This window comes from Macrotis lagotis, chromosome X, assembly GCF_037893015.1.
Source record: "Macrotis lagotis isolate mMagLag1 chromosome X, bilby.v1.9.chrom.fasta, whole genome shotgun sequence".
NCBI classification, from domain to species: domain Eukaryota; kingdom Metazoa; phylum Chordata; class Mammalia; order Peramelemorphia; family Peramelidae; genus Macrotis; species Macrotis lagotis.
The window spans coordinates 194,684,657-194,706,946 of record NC_133666.1 but is presented as its reverse complement, the minus strand read 5'-3'; the positions used below and the strand labels follow the sequence as shown (position 1 = coordinate 194,706,946).

The 22,290-nt window shown below is 32.1% G+C and overlaps 1 protein-coding gene across 9 annotated transcripts in view; it reads right to left on the bottom strand.

Moving 5' to 3' along the window:
• The window catches only part of PAM (peptidylglycine alpha-amidating monooxygenase), a 478,021-nt gene that overhangs the window by 57,650 nt on the left and 398,081 nt on the right, over positions 1–22,290 (bottom strand). For 7 of the 9 annotated variants that reach the window (XM_074207272.1, XM_074207271.1, XM_074207266.1 and 4 more), the window contains 2 exons: positions 11,197–11,514; positions 910–1,039 (listed from right to left, as the gene is read on the bottom strand). In XM_074207272.1, the coding sequence (XP_074063373.1) occupies positions 910–1,039; positions 11,197–11,514 (448 nt within the window). The remainder of the gene's footprint in view (positions 1–909; positions 1,040–11,196; positions 11,515–22,290) is intronic. The other 2 variants (XM_074207274.1, XM_074207273.1) reach the window with 1 other exon arrangement.

The window sequence follows — 22,290 nt, the reverse complement described above, 5'->3', positions numbered from 1 at the left end:
ATATCTGTTAATAAGCTAAAAGTTGTGAATACCACTGTCACTATAGATTCAAAAGAGAGACATGTGGTGGGAGCTAGAAGGCCATAACATATTTCTAACAGCAACCTAGGTGTAAGAAATAGTGTTTCGTATAACATGAAGGATATACATGACCTGAAAAGGCAGGAAAACTAGTCATGTAATGATTTGTGGATATTCCGAATTATATAATAGGAAAGAAAATAACTAAAGGGTGGCCTTTAGCATCCTGAGTTGAACATTATGAAGGATCTGTGGGAAACTATGGATAAGAATAATATAGAATCAAAAGTTATGGATGGATCAAAACATAACTGGCACCAATGGAAGGCATATTCATATTGATGATCTAAGTTCCATCCAATTTTTGAATTATCTTCATCAGTGCTTGTTCAGTTATGTCTTTCTTGTCATTACTTTAGTTATCATTCTCAATCTATGTTAAACAATCATAGTAGAATTCTACTCTTCACTTGTTTTCAGTCAGAATATGCCTGTTTTTCTCATATTTCCCAAATAAACATTTTTTATATTGATATGGATGCTTTTCCTACTTCTCATGGAAACATAGATGATAATTTTTCATTATCCTTTTACAGGGTTGTGTTTACTTTCCTTCCACTATTTAATCCCAACTAGAGCCATAAAGAGACATATAATAAGCAATATGTATGTATATAAATACATATGTGTGTATAGTAGCTATTATTTTTATTCACTGCAACTAGCTTTTAGATATGTTGATCAGATATAAACTTAGCTTGTAAAAGTGAAATTAAAATGAAAACAGGGAGAATTGTTAACTGCTCTTACCAACACACAAAGATTTATAAGGGAAATGCTATAGTCAATTTTCCTTTCAATTTACTCCAATAAAAGGTATTTACTTACTTGCCATCCCAAACATGATCACCTCTATGGAAAATAACCAGGTTTCTATAGGAATCCAGGGCCACTCCAGAAACCTGTCCTGGTAGGAGGTATACACCAGGCCAATCCAGTGCCTCTTCTACATGGAAATCTACAAAAACAAATTAATTTATTTGGCATGGAAAATAAAGATACTAAGAAGCCACAAGGGTTTTTGTGATTGTATGAGCAACATAATATTTTTACATGCAATAATATCACTAGATGCATGGAAATTAAAAAAAACAAACAAAAAACAAAAACCAAGCCATATCATTTTAACTTAAAAAAAAGTCTTATTGATGCTTTTTTCACATTACTTTCACTTCCCAGAGCCCCCAATAGAACCCTCCCTTGAACAAAGGAAAAGAGTTAAAATCAACCATCACAGCAACTGCACCTGATAAAATATGCAACATTCCATACCTGGAGTCCACCACTTCTCTACTGAGAGGAGGGAAGTGGGAAGTGACTATCGCTGGTCCTCCAGAGGCAAGATTGGCCACTGCATTTAATCAAGGAGCATACTTCTTGATAAAATGCAATTCATGCACAAGCCAATGACATCCTAAGCTACAACAGAGGGAGTGTGACATAGTGAATAGAGTGTTGGATTAGGAATGAGAATACATGTGGTTTGAATCCCACCTGTGACACTTATTAGCTGTATGACCATGAGCAAGTCGCGCAACCTCTCTGAGCCTCATCTGTAAAATGGGGATAAGAGTATCTGTAGTACTTACCTCACAAGGTTATTGTGAGGCTCAAACAAGGTACCATAGATAAAGTGTTTCATAAACTTTAAAGTACAATATACATGTTAGCTATTATTATTATTATTATTATTATTATTATTATTATATTATACATATCCCCTTCCTTTTAATAAAACAAATAAAATCTGATCATCCTTGTGTCATTGAATACCATTTTAGTTAACTGTCTTTGTGATATTTTAAACTGCCCTGTTTCTGCAACATGACAATAAATCTGAAATAAGCTATTTCTTGGAAAAAGTATTCATCAAATTACTGTTATCAAATATAACAAGTTTTTAAATCTGATGAAAAAGTATGAAAAGTTGAAGTATAAGCCTGGATGCTTAATATAAAAGTATGGGCTTCTGAGTAACTTTTGAATGTTTGATGTTTGTGAATTATATGCAATAAGTTATTCACTGATTATTCATTATACTACTCTTATTTCTATTGACAGTTGGTTACTGTCAAATTGGTGGTAGAGCTATTTTCCTTTAATGTTTCTTTTTTCATCATTTTCTCCTTCAAAAGTTAGAACACAGCTTGTTAGACTCTTGATGGAATTATAATACTTCATTTGAACTCAAGTGAAAAATAATTTATTGGGCAATCACTGAACATCTATGCAAATTGGTGATAGGATTACAACAAGTATTTATAGTTCAAAGATAATCATCAAATATCACTTTAACCAATCATTTCCATAGCCTTCCTCACAAAACTTGTGATAAAGAAATTGAAAATTTAATAATTTGAACACCACTTGTTCTGTTCATTCTCTGGTATCTGTGACAACAGACCATAAAATATCTAAAAGAAGCAGAGTACAGGACTTAGATAACTTTTAGATAAGCAGAACATATATATAAATGGTGAATTTTCACAGAAACTGACAATAACTATGGAAAACTATAGGGGATTTCATTCAATGAGAAACCATTTTGGTTGACAGAAGATTTCATTTCTGACTGAATGTAGAAGAAACTTCTCAAACATAGCATGAATTAAAGATAAGTTTACTTACTTTTAATTATGAGCAAAAGTAGATGATTTTTAAAATTCTTATTTGTTCAGATTATCTGGATAAAAAAAACTCTGAATTTAGCGGTATAATGGTTGAATTGTTAAGCAGTAATATGTAGTCATAAATAAATAAATATTAATTGCAGTTACTATTCTCACTATCACTACCTGACTCAATTAAATCAGGTATTAAAGATGAGAGGCAATAGAAAGAATATTGAATTTCCATTTAGATAAGCTCAATTTCAGTCATGACTCTGCTACTTATTTCCTGTGTTACCTGGAACAAATTACTTAGTCCTGCTGTATCTCAGTTCCTCAACAATAATATGCAGGGTTGGACTATCTATTCTATGGTCTCTTTTAAACTCTAAATGTGTATTTCTTTGATGTCATACAATCAATTTGCTAATAGTTCAGATATGTTAAGTAGGACAGAATATATATATATATATATATATATATATATATATATATATATATATATATATATACAGCTTCTTACTGAAGAATTTCTCCAAATCTACTTTGTTCTACTCTTGTGAAAAAGTAATCACTATTAATAAAGTTTCACTGCACTTTATTCCTTTACTAAATTAAATTTTAAGGTGAAAAACTTTGGTTCTCGCTTCAAATTTGGAACATGGAGGTCCAAGAAAATTCAGAATTACTGTTATACTACCTTTGAATTTTATGTTAGGCAGTAAAAATAGCTCACATTTATATAATACTTTAGGGTTTACAAAATGCTATATATACATTATCTCTTTCAATTCCATTCCCACAAATATTCTCTGAGCAGATACTATTATTATATCATATCAAGAAAGAAGACTGAATTAAATCCTGAACTATATTTCTTCCATATATAAACTTGGGCAAATATTCCCATCTCTGGATGTCAGTTCACCTGATTCCAGTCAGTTACCTGAATCACTTGAATATGATTATGTCCATCTTAATGTTTGTAAAGCAACCTGAATTTGAGAGAAGCTCAGAGGAAAAATACTATTAGAAAATAAAAGCAAACATGAAGAAGTAATTGTTGCTAGATGGTTTGCTGGAAATTCTTATGATTTTTAACAATCATATTACAACACACCTATCACTTAAAATGCAATTTTCTCCATGGTGGTATATTTATCTTATGTTATAATATATAATTTGTATTGCTCTAAGAAGAAAGCTTGTGTCAGTCATGGTGGGAAAAGTATAGTTTTAATATTACATAATATTTATTTAAAATTCTTTATTGTTGTAATGAAAAAAATTAGGGACTGCAGCTAAAATTTCAAATTATATCTCAAAGAGATTCTTGAACATATATGTTCAGTGATGAAAATGATTTTAGGGAACAATACCAGTTTCCCAGTATGGTTATTTGCAGTCCTTTAGAAGGACAATTTTCTCCCAAAATTATAAAATCTCATCTTAAAGTTAGAACAGATTTAATTTCATATTAAATGATTTTTCACATTTAGACTCAAAAGGGAGGAAAAGGTTACAAAATAAAAATAAAAGAAAATATAATTGTTATTATACAGTTCCAGATTTTTCTCCTTAAAGAAAGCATGTATTATTTCAGTCAGAGACTATGGTATTTTTCAGAAGTCATGGTAATTACTATAATTAAACAAAGCAATACTACAAATATTTACAGATAAAAGAAGATAACAAAAATTTGTGATAATGTTGTATTTAAGAAAGAAAAGAAACTATGACAAGAAACTGGGGACATTAAACTTTGTCCAAGTTTCCTTTCTTTTGCTTTACTTAATTCCAGCATAGTTTTTTTGATTTTATTAGATATTTAAATACTAATTTTTCTGTGTGTGTGTGTGTGTGTGTGTGTATATGCTGTTTAATAAAGAAAAATTATGAATTTTAACATCTATTGTGATTTATGGCTTGGAAAGATGTAAAAATTTGGAACATCATTTTCAAAAGGTGTAAATTTGATCTAATTTTACATGTGAGACTGACATGTCAATAGAAATGACCTTGAAAAAAGCATATCTGGAGGCAAGAATAAGTAAGACTGATACAATGTTAAAATGGATCTGAGGGAATGTTGCTCAAAGAATGAGGTTAAATAAAATGATAATTTGTATCCATGATTAGATTAATAGAATTTAAGTTTTTTTAAGCAAGTTTTATTTTTTCTTATCAATATAACAGTCACAAATGTAGCTGTGTGTGTGTGTGTGTGTGTGTGTGTGTGTGTGTGTGTGTGTTTAATAACAAGGGAAATTCAGTATAAGTTGAACTGCTTATAAGCCAAAACTAGTTTTCTTACTTCGATGGTCCTCTATATATTTCTTTTTACATAAATGATTGCTTTTAAAAGGAAAATGTGGGACAACTAGAATAAGAGCAACTAAAGATTTTCATTCCTCTGTATTCAAGTCATTATATATATATATATATATGTGTGTATATATACATATATATATGTATATACACACACACATACATACATATAACATCAAAGAGGTTTTTAGAGGAACAATTTTAACCACATAGAGTTTGGAGAAAACATATTTTCATTTGCTTCTGGAGTTCACAATACTAAATATTTTTCACATTATACAACAGATAAAATGCATGACACTCCAAGAAGATCACAAAGATTTGAAGGGTCATACTAAATAATGATGATTTGGCTAATGTGGAAATATGTTTTATATGAGTTCATATAAATATATATATATATATGTTAAAAGTATAATTTCTTGTTTTCTCAATGGTTGGTAGAAAGAAGAAGAGAATTTGGAGCCAAAAATAAAAATAAAAAATGGTAGTTGCTGTCATGACTTAAAATACAATTTCTAATCATTGTGGGTTTATAACAAATAGGAAAAAATTTGGCAGGGGAGGAGAGAGGTAAAAGCACAATATTAGCAAAACCCTTCACAAACTATTTAATTTATAGAAGATTCTGCCCTCTCAAAATCCTGATACCATATTGTATTATGGTTCCTACTTTGGGTTTTCAAGGATAGACAAATAGAAAAGATAATTTCTTAGAAAGTTTTCAAGTTTTGTCTTTTTTTCTGGGGATCTGGCTATGACTAAGGATGGACTCATTATTAGTAAACTGACTACTTAATAATTTTGGTAATGCAACCCTTGTAATAAAGAAAAATACAAACTGGCTCTAGGTTTTCCTCTAAGCCTCCATTCTACTTTGTCAGTAATGATAAGAGCTGCAGAAAAGTAGCCAGTATCACAAAATAGCTAAAGGAAAGAATGGATGACAGATTCTTTTTAGAGAAGCAAATAAAAGAAGTAGTAAAGTTGGTTTGCTAATGCACTTAAAGTCAAGAAATATTGTACTATATTCTCATTATAAATATTTGTAAAAAACCACCATGAAAAATTGCATCTTTGGTGTCAACATCTATTGCAGAAAAACTAAATAATTCTATCAAGAACTTAATATGACATTTCTATTGAACTCAATCAATATGCTAAAACTCTGATTTTAATGTAAAGATGGGTATAGGAAAACATTGCAAAAAATATCCTGAAAATATTGTTTGAGTGAGAACTGAGAAAAGTTAAGGACTTGTGGACTCAACACAATTCTCTCTCCCTCTCAGATAAGAATATTGTTCACCAAATCATATATCATTAAAATAAAGCATTTAATCAGGAGATGGCTTGAAACTGATATGGTAGTTATTCCAGAATCATCTGTATGTTTAGGAAGACATTTATTAGAGAAAAGAGCAAATTCTATAAAAAGTAGAAGCATAAATATGATATTAATGAAAGCATCTCTTACCTGACCTAATAAAATAATTGAGATACTCCTTCCCCTCTCTGGGGAAAAGTATAACTATTTCCTACTTAAGTTTAGTGAGAGTATATCAATCACAGTAATGAGAAGTCAAAAATGCTAAAAAAAAACCTAAAAAAGTAAACAATAATTAACTTATCAAACAAACAAAAAAAAGCATCCAAGGGCAATAAAGGTATGAGATATAAATTAATTTGTAAATTTTAGAATGAAGGATAGTAGATTATGAAAAGCAGAACAATCTCCAAAAAAGAATGAAAAAAGTGGAAGAAAAAACAAGTTTCTAAAAAACTTGGCAGATGCAATTAAGGTCATTCTAAGGCTAAAACTGGAAGAACAACAAATAGACAAGTTTTGAAAAGGACTACAAAGAATTTTTAAAACAAAATAATGAACTTTTCCCACACCTAGGACAGAGAAAATTGCATTTCTGGACTTTAACATCAGCTCCATATGTGCTTCTGAGAGAAGTGATGATAGCAATGATGAAAAAGACAAGGATGTCAAAAGCAGCTATATAAACACAAATACACATAGGGAAAATCTTTGCTGAAAGAGACATAGTTTTAGGGCACCAAGGGACTGGTTATTTATGTATCTGAAGGAGGAGACAAAAAAATCCTCACATCTAACTGAAAATGGAAACTAAGATAAAACTAATCACAAATATCTACTTGCTCAGATACATTAAAATTTTGTGAGCAGAATCTATTTACTCAATGAAAGCATCCTTGATGAAAACTGGAAGATTTTTGCAAGAATATTCTTCAGTTTCAGTAGCATATATTGGCTAAAAGGCAAAGAAAAAATAAGATATAACTATCTTAAATGCTGACTATTTTTCAAAAAAGCATTTAATTTGGTCATACAAAAGAAAGCTTTAAAGACTCTACTCCAGCAGTGTCTCCTAGGCACACATAAAAATTATGCAAATTTCTTTGAAAAGTAAAACAGAGATTGTTCTGTTTGACAATTCTATGATTAATTAATTGTGATATTAATTTAAGCATAAATAGTGACATTCTTGCTGAATGTATTCACTACTATCATAGAAGAGATTCTTCATGGAATTATAACTTATGAGCTCATCTATCAGGATATTATCTTGGACATACTGAAGTGGACAATGTGTTATATAAAGGATTGAACAGAGAAAGACGAAGCCTTTGGAAAATGCAATGTTCTTGTATTGACCTTTCTGAAACAAAGACTAAATTTTAACATCAGTATTCTCTCCATCATGATGTATGATGTGAAGCACTAGAACTACAATTCTCCAAAAAACTGAATTTGAAGATCACTCTAAGGGCAATGACTAGATGCATAGTGGGCATGAGCTGTGGCTAAGACTCTATGGAAAAAGAATTGTGAAAATGAAAGGATATAAAAGATGTCATCCAATTGGTCACTAAAATGAATGACCAGAAAATATGGATTTATGATTGCATAAAAGTGAACAACAGCTCTCATGGTCAACTGGCATCATCACACTGTCAAACACCATGTTGAAGCCTTCCCTCACAATATATAAATTGCAACAAATTTATGGGAGGACAAGAAAAGCTACATAGGATGGTTAAAAGTGGAAGAATTACAATTTTCATTGTTGGAGAGACTACACAGATTGAGGATATCACTGATCCTTGAAGACTATTGGCATATATTATTAGTACAGCATATGATCATAGGCTAGCATATAGGAAATTCCTTTCTTCTTTATGAAATCTTTGCCAATGAAGATAAAATTCTGAAAGGAAAGAATATTTGCAAAACTGAGAATATCTGGCTCCATATTTTGTGGAGGTCAGCATAGTCACCAGAAATATAAAGAAGAGCAAATCTGTAATTATCAACATTTCTAAGAAAAAAAAGATTGCATTTACTATTTTGGAACTTTTCTAGTTCATATTCCTTGGCAGATCTAGAATAGAATTTTCCAGTATAGATTTTCCACTATGAACTGGTGACCCCTAGAATTGAAACATGACTTTGGATTGCAAAGAAGCACTACAGAACTGATCTTTGCTTCAAGTCAGTTCCATGTATACTATATTCATATAAGGTCTCAAAAATTATTTACTTTACAAAGACAGCAAGGCATAGTGGATAGAAAACTGAACTTAAGTACATGATAGCCTGGGTTCAAGTCCTGCTGGAGTTACACACTAGTTGGGTCAATGGGGGCATTTTATCTGACCTATCAGCATCCCAGGCAATGTTCTAAGATTGTAAAATACATATGAGTTGAAAACTAGTACTGGTAGAGGGTTTCTGTATCAGGAGATTCCTACCCTAATGAAATCATAAATTTGGGTCTCAAAAATATTGCTATTATAAATATTGTTTTATATTATATGTAATACAACTGTGCCATAGATAATATAGCATAAGAAATCTTTACAAAACCTATATAAAGAGCAGTTTGTGATATTGTTTGCCATTTTAAAAGCTTACAAAGTTGAGCAAAGAAATAAATAAGAAATAAAGAACAAATAATTCCATGAAAAATGTGATTATTCCTTTTTTATATAACTAGGCTTCATACTGCATGTTGTGATAATTCATCTTTTTTTATTCACTCAATTACAGTGGAAAGGAATGTTTTGAGAAAAAGAAAGAATTCCAATGGAAGAAGTAATTTCCTTTTCTAAAGTTATAATCATGCCTCAGATATATTCTTTGGACAAATATTTATTCTTACCAAAACACTTTTTTTAGATGTCAGATTTCCATACTATCATGATTTGCTGTATTTATTAATTTTCAGAACACTTCAAAGTGTGTTGATTCTGCTTGAATTTGAACTAGTGTTAATTTAGAATCTTCCAAATATTTGGTTCAGGCCACTAGGCCATTCCCCATAGGCAGAAATTTTAGCTTTGCTCATAAGCAAAATACACTATTATAATTTTTCAAAAACAGAAATTAGATGGGTAATAAATAATTTATGACTACAAGTAAAGATTTATTTGACAATGTCAATCTATGTGAAAGCAGAACTCTGGAGTGTTGCATGGAGAACTGCCACGCATACATATGAGTTATTTTTTTAGAGATAATTTCCACATGATGTTTATCTGTTTTTCCACATTAGTAAGTAACATGAAACACAATCAATATCACAGAGACCACAATACAATTAAAGATAAATATGATGTGCCCATAACTTGCTTTAATGGAAACCGGAAGGGAATAAGTTGTTACTTTCAATTTATAATCTGCAGGGTCAGAATGAAAGATAAATTTGATAGTTATTGATGAGTTTTTGTTCCTTCAAAATAACTACTCACAATTAAGATAGTTAAAAAATGAAACTTTTAAGGAGTCAAATTCATAAAAAGTTTTGTTTTACATGTCAATCAGATAAAAAATACTGGTTTCATTTGAAAAGAATTTAATTATCTTTCAAAGAATGGATTTGTAAACATTTAATATACCAGAAATTTGCTCACCAAATTATGCTTTGCATCATTTTTCATTTGGCAAAATGGAAAAATGTTCATTTAAGCAGAATTTTCATGTTGTAATTAAACTTGATAGACAGAAGTAGAAGTCAAAATATTTTTGGCTACTGTAGTTATGTTTTTTGATAGTTTATAATTAACTGTTATAATAATAAATTATATGTACATATACTTATATAAACAATTTAACATATACTAAATATACTATTATAAAGTATTTATCACAAATACCTAAAATGAAATTCAACTAACTTGTTTGTAAGTATGATAGAATCTCTTTGAATTATTTTTGAGAAGTTTAATTTTTCCTTATACCAATTTCTAAATTATCCTGTTTTGTTGAAGTCTGCATTGATCAACTATTTATCACTTTCATTTCTTAATATAGCTGAAAAATATTTCAGATTTTTATATAAGATTACAAAAATAATTAAAAATTAAACAATGTGAATCTTTAGTTATAGATGATATCTTCATTGAGGTTACTAAAATGTAGTATAACGTGTTAGAAAAACTAAAGACTATATCTTTTAAAGTTTTTTTTGGTAAGGCAATGGGGTTAAGTGACTTGCCTAAGGTCACACAGCTAGGTGATTATTAAGTGTCTGAGGCTGGATTTGAACTCAGGTACTCCTGAGTACAGTGTTCTACCCACTGTACCACCTAGCTGCCTTAAAGACTATATTTTTTTAAAGACTATTTCCCTTTTTGACAAAAACAAAACAATTGGTATTAAACTGTTTTTACTAAAAATCAGTTCCTCATTTAAAATTTAATTTATTTTTCACATAGCTAATATTTTAAATGGATTTTTCAATCAGAAATATAAATGACTGAAATTCAAAATTCATTATATCATCAAATTAGTATGTATTATTAGAAACATCTCACATATATTTAAATATTATTTTATAATAAATATATTTTAGTATGTTTAGTTTATATAATGTATTATATTTCTATAGAGAAAATAAAATAGCTATAATAAATATTTTTGACTATACAGTATATTTTAATTATCATATGATACTGGATAAGAAAGAAAGAGAACAATAAATTATGAGAAATATATCAAGATGGGGATGGGGGAGATGAAGGTTCCTGCTTCTAATAATTGGTGAGACTTTTTTTTCTGATATTTCATTCATCAGTTATTCCCTTCAGATTTTGTTAATGAAATTCTCATTAGTATTATATTGTTTTTCAGATGCCCTAAACCCACCTCCTGTGTGCTCTGTTTCCTGGGTACCCTCGTCACATGGGGGCTGTTGTAATGATAAAGGTCTGTTCTCTTGTGGTTTCAAGGTAGATTCTAATCTGTGGAATTTGTGAATTCTGTCTCTGACAAGAATAGCATTGCCCCTCGCATTATGGTCGGTTCCCTCTCTGGGACCAGACCAATCAAGGTCCTTCTTTTGTACTACATTAGCAATTTCAGCTACCAGATCTGATTCTGCCTTTTCTGTAGGATTATACTTATGCACATGAACAACATCTTCCCTTTCTCCTAGAAGCCTGGAAATGAGAGAATAGAAATCACCTGCACAGAAAAGAGAAAAGATAAGAGGAAAACAAGATTATGACAAGGTTGAAAAGTTTCCCAAAATTTCAGCAAAGAAAAAAGAACAGTTCTATGAAAATGCTCTATCTCATCCTGCCTTTTTCACTATCATAGAAAAAATTCTTTCCAATATTTCATACTTAAAACAGAAAGATATTTAAGAACAAGAAAAATATGAGCTGCAATGTATACACCAACACTTTGGTTTTTTGCCATTTTGGGAGAGAGGAAAATGAACTATATGACTTCTAATAACATTTATATGGACAAAATATTTAATTTTGCATAATTATGCAAATTGTGCATAATTACAAAGCAAGTTTCAACAAAATATATTTATGGTATAGTAATTGGAAGTTGGAGTTGAAAACCTTAAAAAAGAAGAAATCTCAAAGAATAATTTCTGATGATTTGAAATAATTCCTTAAGGAAAATACTATTAAATATGTAAAGCTATGAGAAATTAAACTATTTTGGAGGTGTATACATCAATATCCATATAACAGGTCATAGAAGTCTAAATTATCTGTATTTGTGAAACAAAGCACAAATCTTTATATTTTATTTGTTAGTTCTAGTTGATATTGAAGAAGGAAAACTGGTATTCAAGAATCCTGATTTTTTTTTTCTCTATATACTTACGGGCTTATTTTATCAGCTCCCATGAGTTCAAATGTTTCTCAAATCTACATATTTACTCTTAATATTTCTCCTGAATTATACAGTTAGGCATTACCAATTACCATTACCTGAACATCTTTACCTGGATTTTCCATCAATCTGATGATGATGATGATGATGATGATGATGATAAACAACAACATTCATATTGCTATATGAATTCCTACTCTGTGCCAGGTAAGCACATTACAACTATTATCTCATATGATCTTCACAGATATCCTGGGAAGTGCTCTTGTTATCCTCATTTTACAAATGAGGAAACCGAGGCAAAGAGGTTAAATAATTTTCCCATAGTTACATAGGTAGTAAGTGTCTGAGGGTGGATTTGAAATCAAGTCTTCCAGAGTCCAGACCTGGCATTTTATCCACTGAGTCACCTAGGTGACTTGTAACTCAAACTCAACATGTCCAAAACAGAACATTCTATTTCCCCCAAACTTATCCTTCTTTGAGATGTCCCTTTTTCCATTGTGAAGACTAGTATACACAGTTATACAACCTTAGAACCAATCCTGAGGCTTCCTTCTTACTCATTTTCCCATAGCCAATCAGTTGTTAATCCTTTTTGCAGATTCTACCTACAACATTTACATCCTTTGCAACCAGTTTTACCTTATGTCAGATGCTGATCACCTCTTACCTGGATTGTTAACTTCCTCACAAAGTTCTGCTTTCTCCAGTCCATAAAGCAAACCCACATGCCTTCTCCCTTCCTTCTAATATGATATAAAATCCTAAACTTGGCATTTAAAGGTCTACCTCCTTCCTCCTTTCTAATCTCAGATAGCTGTTTTTCCACACACAATTTAGTTTCGGACAAATTGGTTGAGGGGCTATTTTTTTCATGAACAGAAAATATTCTCTTTGCCTTCATGAATCCTCAACCTGCTTTAAAGCTGGAATTAATGTTTTCTCATATAAAGCTATTTCTGATATTCCTTCCTACTCTCATGAGAAGGTAAGCCGCTTGAGGATAAGGATTGTTACATTTTTTCCTTTATATTCTCAGGAACTAGGGGATATAATATCTTGTACTTTAGGCAATTCATAGATATTTGTTGAATTCAAGTGAAATACTTTAAAAGAGAAGAGATTTTTACCTAGGGAAAGAAATCACTAAAATGATTCCAAATTAGAAAAAAAAAAAGTTTTGTCCCTTTATGTACTTATAGTAAATTTCTTGAACACGACAAGGGGAACCAGAATATAGCTGAACTTATGTATATACATAAACACATATATACACAATTTTACATACACATATAAATATACATATATAATACATTAACTTATAAGTAAACTAAATTTTAGTGCAATTCATAATGAATTTTGAACCTGTCATTTAATTCTGTGGTTCAAAATCCATTTAAAGGATTAGCTATTTGAAGGAGAAATAAATTTTGAACAAGAAATGCTGGCATTCAAGGAAACTGATTTTTAAGAAAAACACTTTAAAACTGTTTTATTTTTGTCAAAAATAATAATACTCTTCTTCCAATTCTTGATACCACAGTTTTGTGCCACTAATGAAGATATCACCTATAATTAACTATTTACATTGTTCAATTTTTAATTAAATTCATAGTCCCATATGATAAAAAGCTGAAATATTTTTCAGATACATTAAGAAATAAAAGTGATAAATGGTTGTTAAATATAGTCTACCAGAAAAATGCATAATTGAGAAACTGGTATAAGAAAAAAAAAACTCTCAAAAATGATCCAAAGAGATTCTGTCATGTTTATACAGTTTTGGTTCAGTGAATTGAATGAGTATTTCTATCCTTGCTTTTGGAAGGAGTTGGTCCCAGGTGAAATCTTCTGTCAAAAAATAATTACCAAAATAATAGGGCCAATTTCAACAAAATGAACAAAGTAAATTATAGCTCAACCAATATGTCAGATCATAGGAAAAGATTAACGTGCTAATATAAATTTTTTTTCTGCCCAATACAGTGCCCTAACATGCCATACATTAAATCAGGCAAATACATTTTCTGTTTTGGAAGATTTCAAATGAAAATATAAGACCAAGGATGCTTTTTTAAGTATTGAATAGGGTATAGGGAACCTTGAAAAATGAGTCAACTCTATTAAAATTATGTTTACTGTTTAAAGTTACATATTTTTATTTCCCACAAAATCACTAGCAGTTTATTATCCAAAACAAACAACTCTCATTACTGCTTATTGCTATAAGACTTATTTAGTAAATAGAGAAGTAAGTATTCAACAACTTAGCTGCTAATAAAATATTCCAAGTATCAACCAATTCAAAGAAGATTAAACCAAGGCAAGAAAACTGGTGAAGGGCAATAACAATTGGTAAAATAAAAAGTCTCCTTTAAATAATTTGAATTTAGGGGCTCTAAATGAATTATAGTAGACTTTTATTCTTAGACAATTATATTATTAATATAAACTAAATGGCATAGTAGCTAGAAGCCAACCCTTGATTTAGGAAGACCTGGGTTCAAATCTGGATTCAAATACTAGCTGTGTGACACTGGACAAGTCTCTTAGCATCATTTGCCTTAGTTTCTTCATCTGTAAAGTGAGCTGGAGAAGGAAATGTATCATTGTCAAGAAATTCTCAAATGGGGTCATGAAGAGTCAGGCATGACTGAAATGACACAGTAATATTATTCTATTAAAATACTATATGTATGTAAATATATGTTGTGGTATCTTATGTGCTTCAGGCCAAGGGTTATGAAGGGTTAACACAGAAATAGCTACTCCCTTATCTAAGCTCTGAAGTACATCTTGCTTGTTAAGGCACATAGATATTTCTGTGTTAACCCTTCATGGCCCTTGGCCTGAAGCATAAGATACCACAATATGTATGCATGTATACATCTATGCAGTGTCTACACACAGACATGATCTGAAAACTTTTAAAATAGGACTCTAATAACTTTCCCAAGGAATATAAATGTGGTAGCTCTATAATTTTAACCAGGATGGTTCTTTTCCTCTTCTTAAAGTAAAGGATTCAGACATAGAACAAGGGAGAAGATCCTCTACTGTGGTGAAAAGGCTTATGGGCATCACTTGCACAGGGATCTCTATCTGAGAACCTGACAGTTTGACAAATGATCGCCTGTGTTTGCCTGTTCTGTTCTTAGGAAACAAATCCCAAAGCTGTCATTCAGTCAGTCTCCCAAAGCCTTGGGGGAATATTTAGAGCTAGGTTTGATAGATAATTTTAATAAGTAAAGATTGGTTTGCTTCTCATAAATCATATAAAGTCAGTGAATTTTCAGAGAATGAACATACAAACAAGAAGTATTATATTCTTCTTTAAGTTGCAGTGAGAGGTGCAATAAGAACAGAAAAGCTAATAAAAACATTTGTAGACTATTATAGAATCAAGTCCATGCCCAAAATATACAATTAATTATAGATGAAAAACAATTGTGTATTTTAAGAGCTAAATTAAGCCTTTTTTTAGTTTAAGTGTAATGGAAAAATTGCTACTTTTTATGACCTTCTATATGTAAACTCATTTCTCTGGTTCTGCTTATGTGATAAAGCACATCAACAGTAATTCAGTATTGTTAGCATAAAACCCCTACAAAATTATTCAGTGTCATAAGACCTGTCTGAGGACCTTTAACTATCAGAGATCATGGAGCATTTCACCTATATAACTTTTATTGTCATATTCTATGTCTTGGGAATATGCTGACCTTTGAGTAGAAAGATTGATTATAACAGGTCACAACGACTACAACAGAAAGGGTTTAGAGCAAACTGAATAAAACATGTCAAAGACCTCTTCATACCAAGAAAAGCACAGAATGTCAAATCACAGTATGGTGAGGAATAAAGGCATATTTTATGCTACTACATTCTGTCTCTAGTATTTTTGAAGATATATTCATTTACAAAGTGGAAATTTTACATCTCCATCTTGAGTTAATAACAGAGAGAAACACACAGACACAGAATGACCAGGTATTGTTTTGGGAATTCCTATTGCCTGCTATTATAATATTTTCTGTATGTCAGTAAACTCACTGGTTCACTGGCTCACTGATTTATTAAAATTATGGAAAGGAAAAACTATTCCTGGGAGTAAAGTATAAGTGCTACTTTTTACTTACCTTACTATTCTTGGAGTATCTAACCCTAATATGTAATTTTTTATTCCACAGGTATAGCTTGATTTAAGGCAATATAATATAGTTTAGACTTTTCCAAACTGTGAGACATGTCTCTTCTAAGAGAACACAAGACTCTCTCAGAATTAGTCAAAATTATACAACATTTTCTCATATAGGAAGTAAATATATCAACCAACTAGCAGGTATTTATTAAATGTAAGCTAAGTGCCCCAGTGAGTTGATATTCACTTTTGAAAAAATAAAGTCAAGACAGTAAGATTGACAGAGAATGGGATTCCCATGGGAATCCATAAAAGAGGGGTGTAACATCTTGGGACCAACAGAGATTAACCAAGAGCCAAGAAGACCTTTCCTTTCCCACCTTTGGTGGGCCCATTCCCTATGCAATCATAGGGAGAAAGCTCTGCAAACTATTCTCTTCATTTAACCTTCACCTGATACTGATTGGTTGTTCTCCACCAGCCCTACCTCTTGAAAAAGGTATCCATTCAGAGGCTTCCTACCTAGTCAGTCACTACTTTCCTTCACCCTCTGGTATTGATCTGTTGGGCTCCCAGGTCTTCTCTCCCTACATGCTCTCTCCATACTTTGCTTCTCCTCAAGAGAAGTTCCAGATCTAGCTGGAGGTTGACAGTCTAGGCCTCATTTTAGCCTTGGTTGTTGTCCCTTATGTTTGGATAATAACACTACTCCTTTCTCCAATCAAAAAAAAATCTTGTAATAGATAATTTATATTATATTGTTTATAAATACAGAATAATAAGCAGAGGAAGTTTAGTATATACTTAACATTTACATATTGTCTAAGTCTACAAAGTAATTTCTCAATATCAGGAACAAAACTTTAGTTCTGTGACCTCAATATATATGACAGTGTCAGAAACATAGTAGTCACTTAATAAATTCATATTGATTGATGTTTGAAAATCCACAAATATACATTAACATAGTACTAATTGCCTATTGGTGAAAAACTGATGCATTTTATTTTTTTCGTCTCTGTTATATTTATTTTTTTGAGTTTCCTTTTTAAAAAATACTTTATTTGTTTTCCAATTGTTTACAATAGTAGTTTCTACCTATCATTTTTGTAATTTTTTGAATTTTACATATTTCCTCCCCACTGTCCCTTCTCCCCCCCCCCCCCGAGAAGGCAGTTTGATAGTTTTTACATTGTTTCCATGCTATACATTGATAAAAATTGAATGTGTTGAGGGAAAAATCATATCCTTGAGGAAAAAATAAAGCATTAGAGATAGCAAAATTATATAGTACATAAGACAACCATTTTTTTCAATTGAAGGTAGTTTGATCTTTGTTTTAACTCCACATTTGTACTGATGAAATGAGCTAGTCCATTAAGGTTGAACTGATATATTTTAGATGTCTGTTGGCACTATTACAATGGTAAGAAATATTTAGGACCAAACTAATACCAGCAAAGGCTGAGGCTTCAGATATATCTAGATAGATAAAGCCTTTGCCTTTTCAACTCTTTTATACTAAGTTTTCCAAGTCCTTTCTAATGAGTTTCACATTTTTGGTTTACAGTATTTCTCTCAAGTACAGATAACTTCATTTTTGCTAACTCTTAATGTAGCTGACATTTTAGTTGGCTTTGAAAAATCTAAAAAAGATTTGTTTTTTTGAGTCTTGGCAGCAGATATCAGCAACTGATTCAAAAATGCAGCTTCTGGAAAAGTAACATATATACACTAGATACTCCTTGAAATTTTATCTCTAATGATCTGGGCTCTAGGAACTACCTACAGGTGAAATTACCATAAAATGAGATGCTTTTGTAATTTTAGTGGCTATATCCCCTCAAGGTGGAATAAATTTGGCACAAGAGTTGATTCTAGTAAAATTTATTTATATTGAGTGTGTGTGCATGTGTGTATATGCATATGTGTGTATTCATGTATGGTATGTGTGGTTTTTTTCAAGGACAGTTCAAATTTCATTTTCTTCAAACCTTTCCTAGTTCTCACACCTATTAGTACCTTCCCTTTATCTGTTGTTCCTATATCTCATTATGAAGCTAATTGCTTGCATGTTGTCTCTTCCATTAAAATATGTTTCTTGAAAGAATCTTTCTTATATCCTCAAATTCAGCACAAAATAAATGTTTATTGACTTGTTCTCTGATGTATAGGGGGACACACATAGGGCACATATGTTTATAGGGGAAAATGTATAAGGAACATGTGTAGCCAGGAAACATACTTGGAGAGTCAACGCACTACAAGACAATGCTCATACCTTCCAGTGATGTCATCATCACCTTATTCCTATTGTTTTCCACTGCACATGTAAATAATATCTCTTCCAGATATCACTCCATTGGACTTTGGTTTTTTTACAAGAATTCAGGTCATGAATAAACATAATACAACCTTTGTTCTTTATTTTACCATGAGGCTCCTACTGTGAGCTAATGACTACCTGTGTTGAGGCATCAGCCCCTTGGCCTCTGGGAAATTTACAGATTAATGCTTATCAGACTCTAGTCAAGGACATGAGAGCAGGTTTCTTTCTTTATGAAAAAAGTCCCAATATTTTATAAAATCAGCAATCTGGCGAGTCAGACTTTCTCCAGTCTTCTCTCTCTGCCCTCATTTTCCTCTACCCAACCAATTTATAATTCTCTAAGATTCCAAAGTATAGCTTCCAAGCTCTATGGAGATAACAGTGTAATGTCTCTGCTCACCCAATAATCCACCTTCTAGAATTCCTGGGAAGTCTGGGAAGACTTACGGACACATCAGAGATGAGAACTTTCCTTTGTAAAAAGAGTAAAGATGGGAAATAATTTTTGTGGCTCCTTCCTTTCCTGTTCCCTAACCTCCAATTTGTTTTGTTATCAGACATTTAAGAAGAAAAAGTTTATCTCAAAACAGATTGGGAATGTAAAACACATTCTATCTCTGGCTCCCTCCTGGCCTCAAACATCTGTAAAGGGCACCTGTCAATCTTGTTTGGATTTCTAGCCTTTTTATATGAGCTCTCTTTTTCCTTTCCTGGCATGGCAGCTGATTTACCATAAAATCACTCATCTAGACATGAATTTTTCCATAAAAGTCATAAGTACCATGGATAGGAGAAATTGACCAATTCTATTTTTCATTTAAAAAAAGTACAAGAGGAAGAAAGTGGAACCAGGAGAAGAATTTGTACAATAACAGCAATATTGCAAAGACAAACAATATTCTTGCAAACTATGAAAGATTTGGGAACTCCTATTAATGTAATGACCAATCACAATTCCAAAAGGGGATTGATGAAACATGCTGTCCTCTCTTGAGAGGTAATGGTCTCAAAACTCAGATTGAGAGTTCTTTTTTTTCCCCCTTTGGACATGGCCAATGCAGGAATTTGTTTTGCTTGACTCTATTGTTTATAACAGGGACTTTATTTTTCTTGCTTTCTCAGTGGTGGGAGGAATGAGGAAAGTGGGAAGGACAGAAAGCAGGTGTTCATTTGATTAAAAAAATAACTCAAAAAAAGAAAAATGCTGCAGAACCAGAAAATAGCATTAATTCACCAACTACATTACAGGATAGGAGTGCTGAGATATGGAATATATAATAAACAAATGGTGTATTAGAATAAGAATTCAATGACTCCTTTTTTTTTCTAGAAATAACAGCATCCTAGAAAAACTGTTTGTGGCATGAGCAATCTGTGAAGAGTTTAATACTAGTCCTAACTAATGTTCTCAGACCTTGGGATTTATTGGTCCTTTCTCTGTATCCCTTGTGCAGTAAATACTGTTCAGGGAAAGAAAACTAGATTTTTAAATCAAAAGATCCAGGTTTGAATCACAGCATACATACCACCTGTTTTTTTTTCAATTTTTAAAATATTAATTTTAGGCCAAACTTTTTCCTTCTCTGGGTCTCAGTTTCCTTATTTATTAAATAGAAAAAAATGATTTTTAAACTGCTTTCACCTCTAAATCGAAGGGTTTCCCTCATAGGAGGGAACTAGGAAAATTTAGGAAGAACTCCTAAGATCTCCTTTAGTTGCTTGAAGGTTTGAGATCCAAGTGATCCCAAGAATCACCACCACTTGCTGGGTGCTCTACATGGACAAATTGCTCTTGAAAAACAAGTTGCTCTAGCTCTCTTTAGGGGATGCCAATGTAAAGTTTAGACTCAATTGGTGTGACAGTTCTCAAAAGAATAAGTTCAGAGGTGATATACTATTTCAGGGAATTTTCTTACTACTTTTTCTTTTAAATGAAAAGGAGAATTGCTTATATTTTCCTATTATTCTACTTGTTACTTTTAGGGGCAAATATACTTCTAGGAGAGTTATTTCATGGTAAATCTATGCCAGGAAAACTCACCTAGTTCATAAGCAATGGCATTCTCTGAACTAGTCCAGAGGTTTCCCTAGACTAGCAAGGGAAACTTTGTGTGGGAGGATTGTACTGGCACATGAAAAACTTTTTTTTATTTATGTTTTTCCTTTGATATTTACTTAAATACAAAGTAGGTTGTATTTATAGCTCTTCTCTATGTGTCTGTTAGTGATTGCTGATGCAGAAAGAATAGAGGATCAATTTAGTTATTAATTTGAAGGATACAAAATATTCATTATGTGCAGTATGATTAGGTCTAAACAATACTTATTTTTTCTTTTTATTTGTAGTCAAATTATATTACTGATTAATAATTTTTAAATTAAAATTCTATTCTCTATACTTCATGTCACTCTCTACTCAGTAAACTGTAATGGCTCCCTAAGCACCTCAAGATCAAATACAAAATCCTTTATTTATTGTTCAAAGTCTTTCATAATCTGTTTATTTGCTCTCCTTTTACCATTCTCCAACTTTTCCCAATCTTTTTACAATTTAGTTTTTGCTAAGTACTTTTCAATTCAATGATATTGTTCTTACTATTCCTTGATTAAGAATTACTATCTTTTGACTCAGAGCATTTTTTCTAGTTACACCCCCATGTCTGGAGTGCCTTCCCTCCTCATCTCAATCTTTTCCTTCAAGTCCCAATTTAGGTTCCTACCTTCAAAGGAAACCTTTCTAAATCCCTCTAGTGCTTTCCCTCTTTTGAATATTTTTAATTTACCCTATGCACAGCATATTTGCATGAAATTTTATACAATAGATCTAGAGAGATCCTTGAGAGCAAGTACTGCTTTTTGCCTTTTTTCCTATCCTAAACATTTAATATATGGCCTATCACATAGTAGGTGTTCAACAAATATTTATTGATTAAATAATCTGAAACCCAAATGACAGAAATGTCTTCATGTCCAAGGAATATGTTTGAATTGGTCTGGAGGTGGAGCCAAGACAGTGGCAGGAAAAAAGCTTCTCCTAGGTGCTCTCTCCAAAATATTTCAAAAATCTTAAAATTATGACTCTAAGTAAAATTTCAAGAGACAGAACCCACAGAAAGAGTCAGTGAGACAATTCTCCAGCCCAAGGTAACCTGGAAAATAGTGGAAAAACTCTGTTTCTTAGGGTTAGAGGGGTGGCCCTGCCATAGTGAAGAAACTTCAGCCTCCTGGGAACAGCCCCATGGCACCTGGGAGCCATGGCTCCCTGCAGAGAAGCACCTGACCTGCACCCCAGGGAGAACCAAGCACAACTTGGAAGATCAGCAGGGAGACCTCTGCCAGAATGAATGTGAAGCCCAGGCCCTGAGTGTGGTTGGGGCACTCAGTGTGGCCGCAGTAGCCTGCAGGCAGCCCAGACCAGGAAATATGGAAGCAGGTCCATGGAACCAGCAAGGAGGAACCTCCAGGCAACTGAGCTCTGAGTGCTCAGCCCACTGAAGGTAAGGGAGTGGAGGGAGATTTCCGAGGTCTGTCCTCTGCCCCTGGAACAGGACTCTGGGGCTCTGATCACATTCAGATCCTGATCACAGTCTAGCCCCCCCCCCCAATAGAACAGGAACAGCGCCCCCCCCCC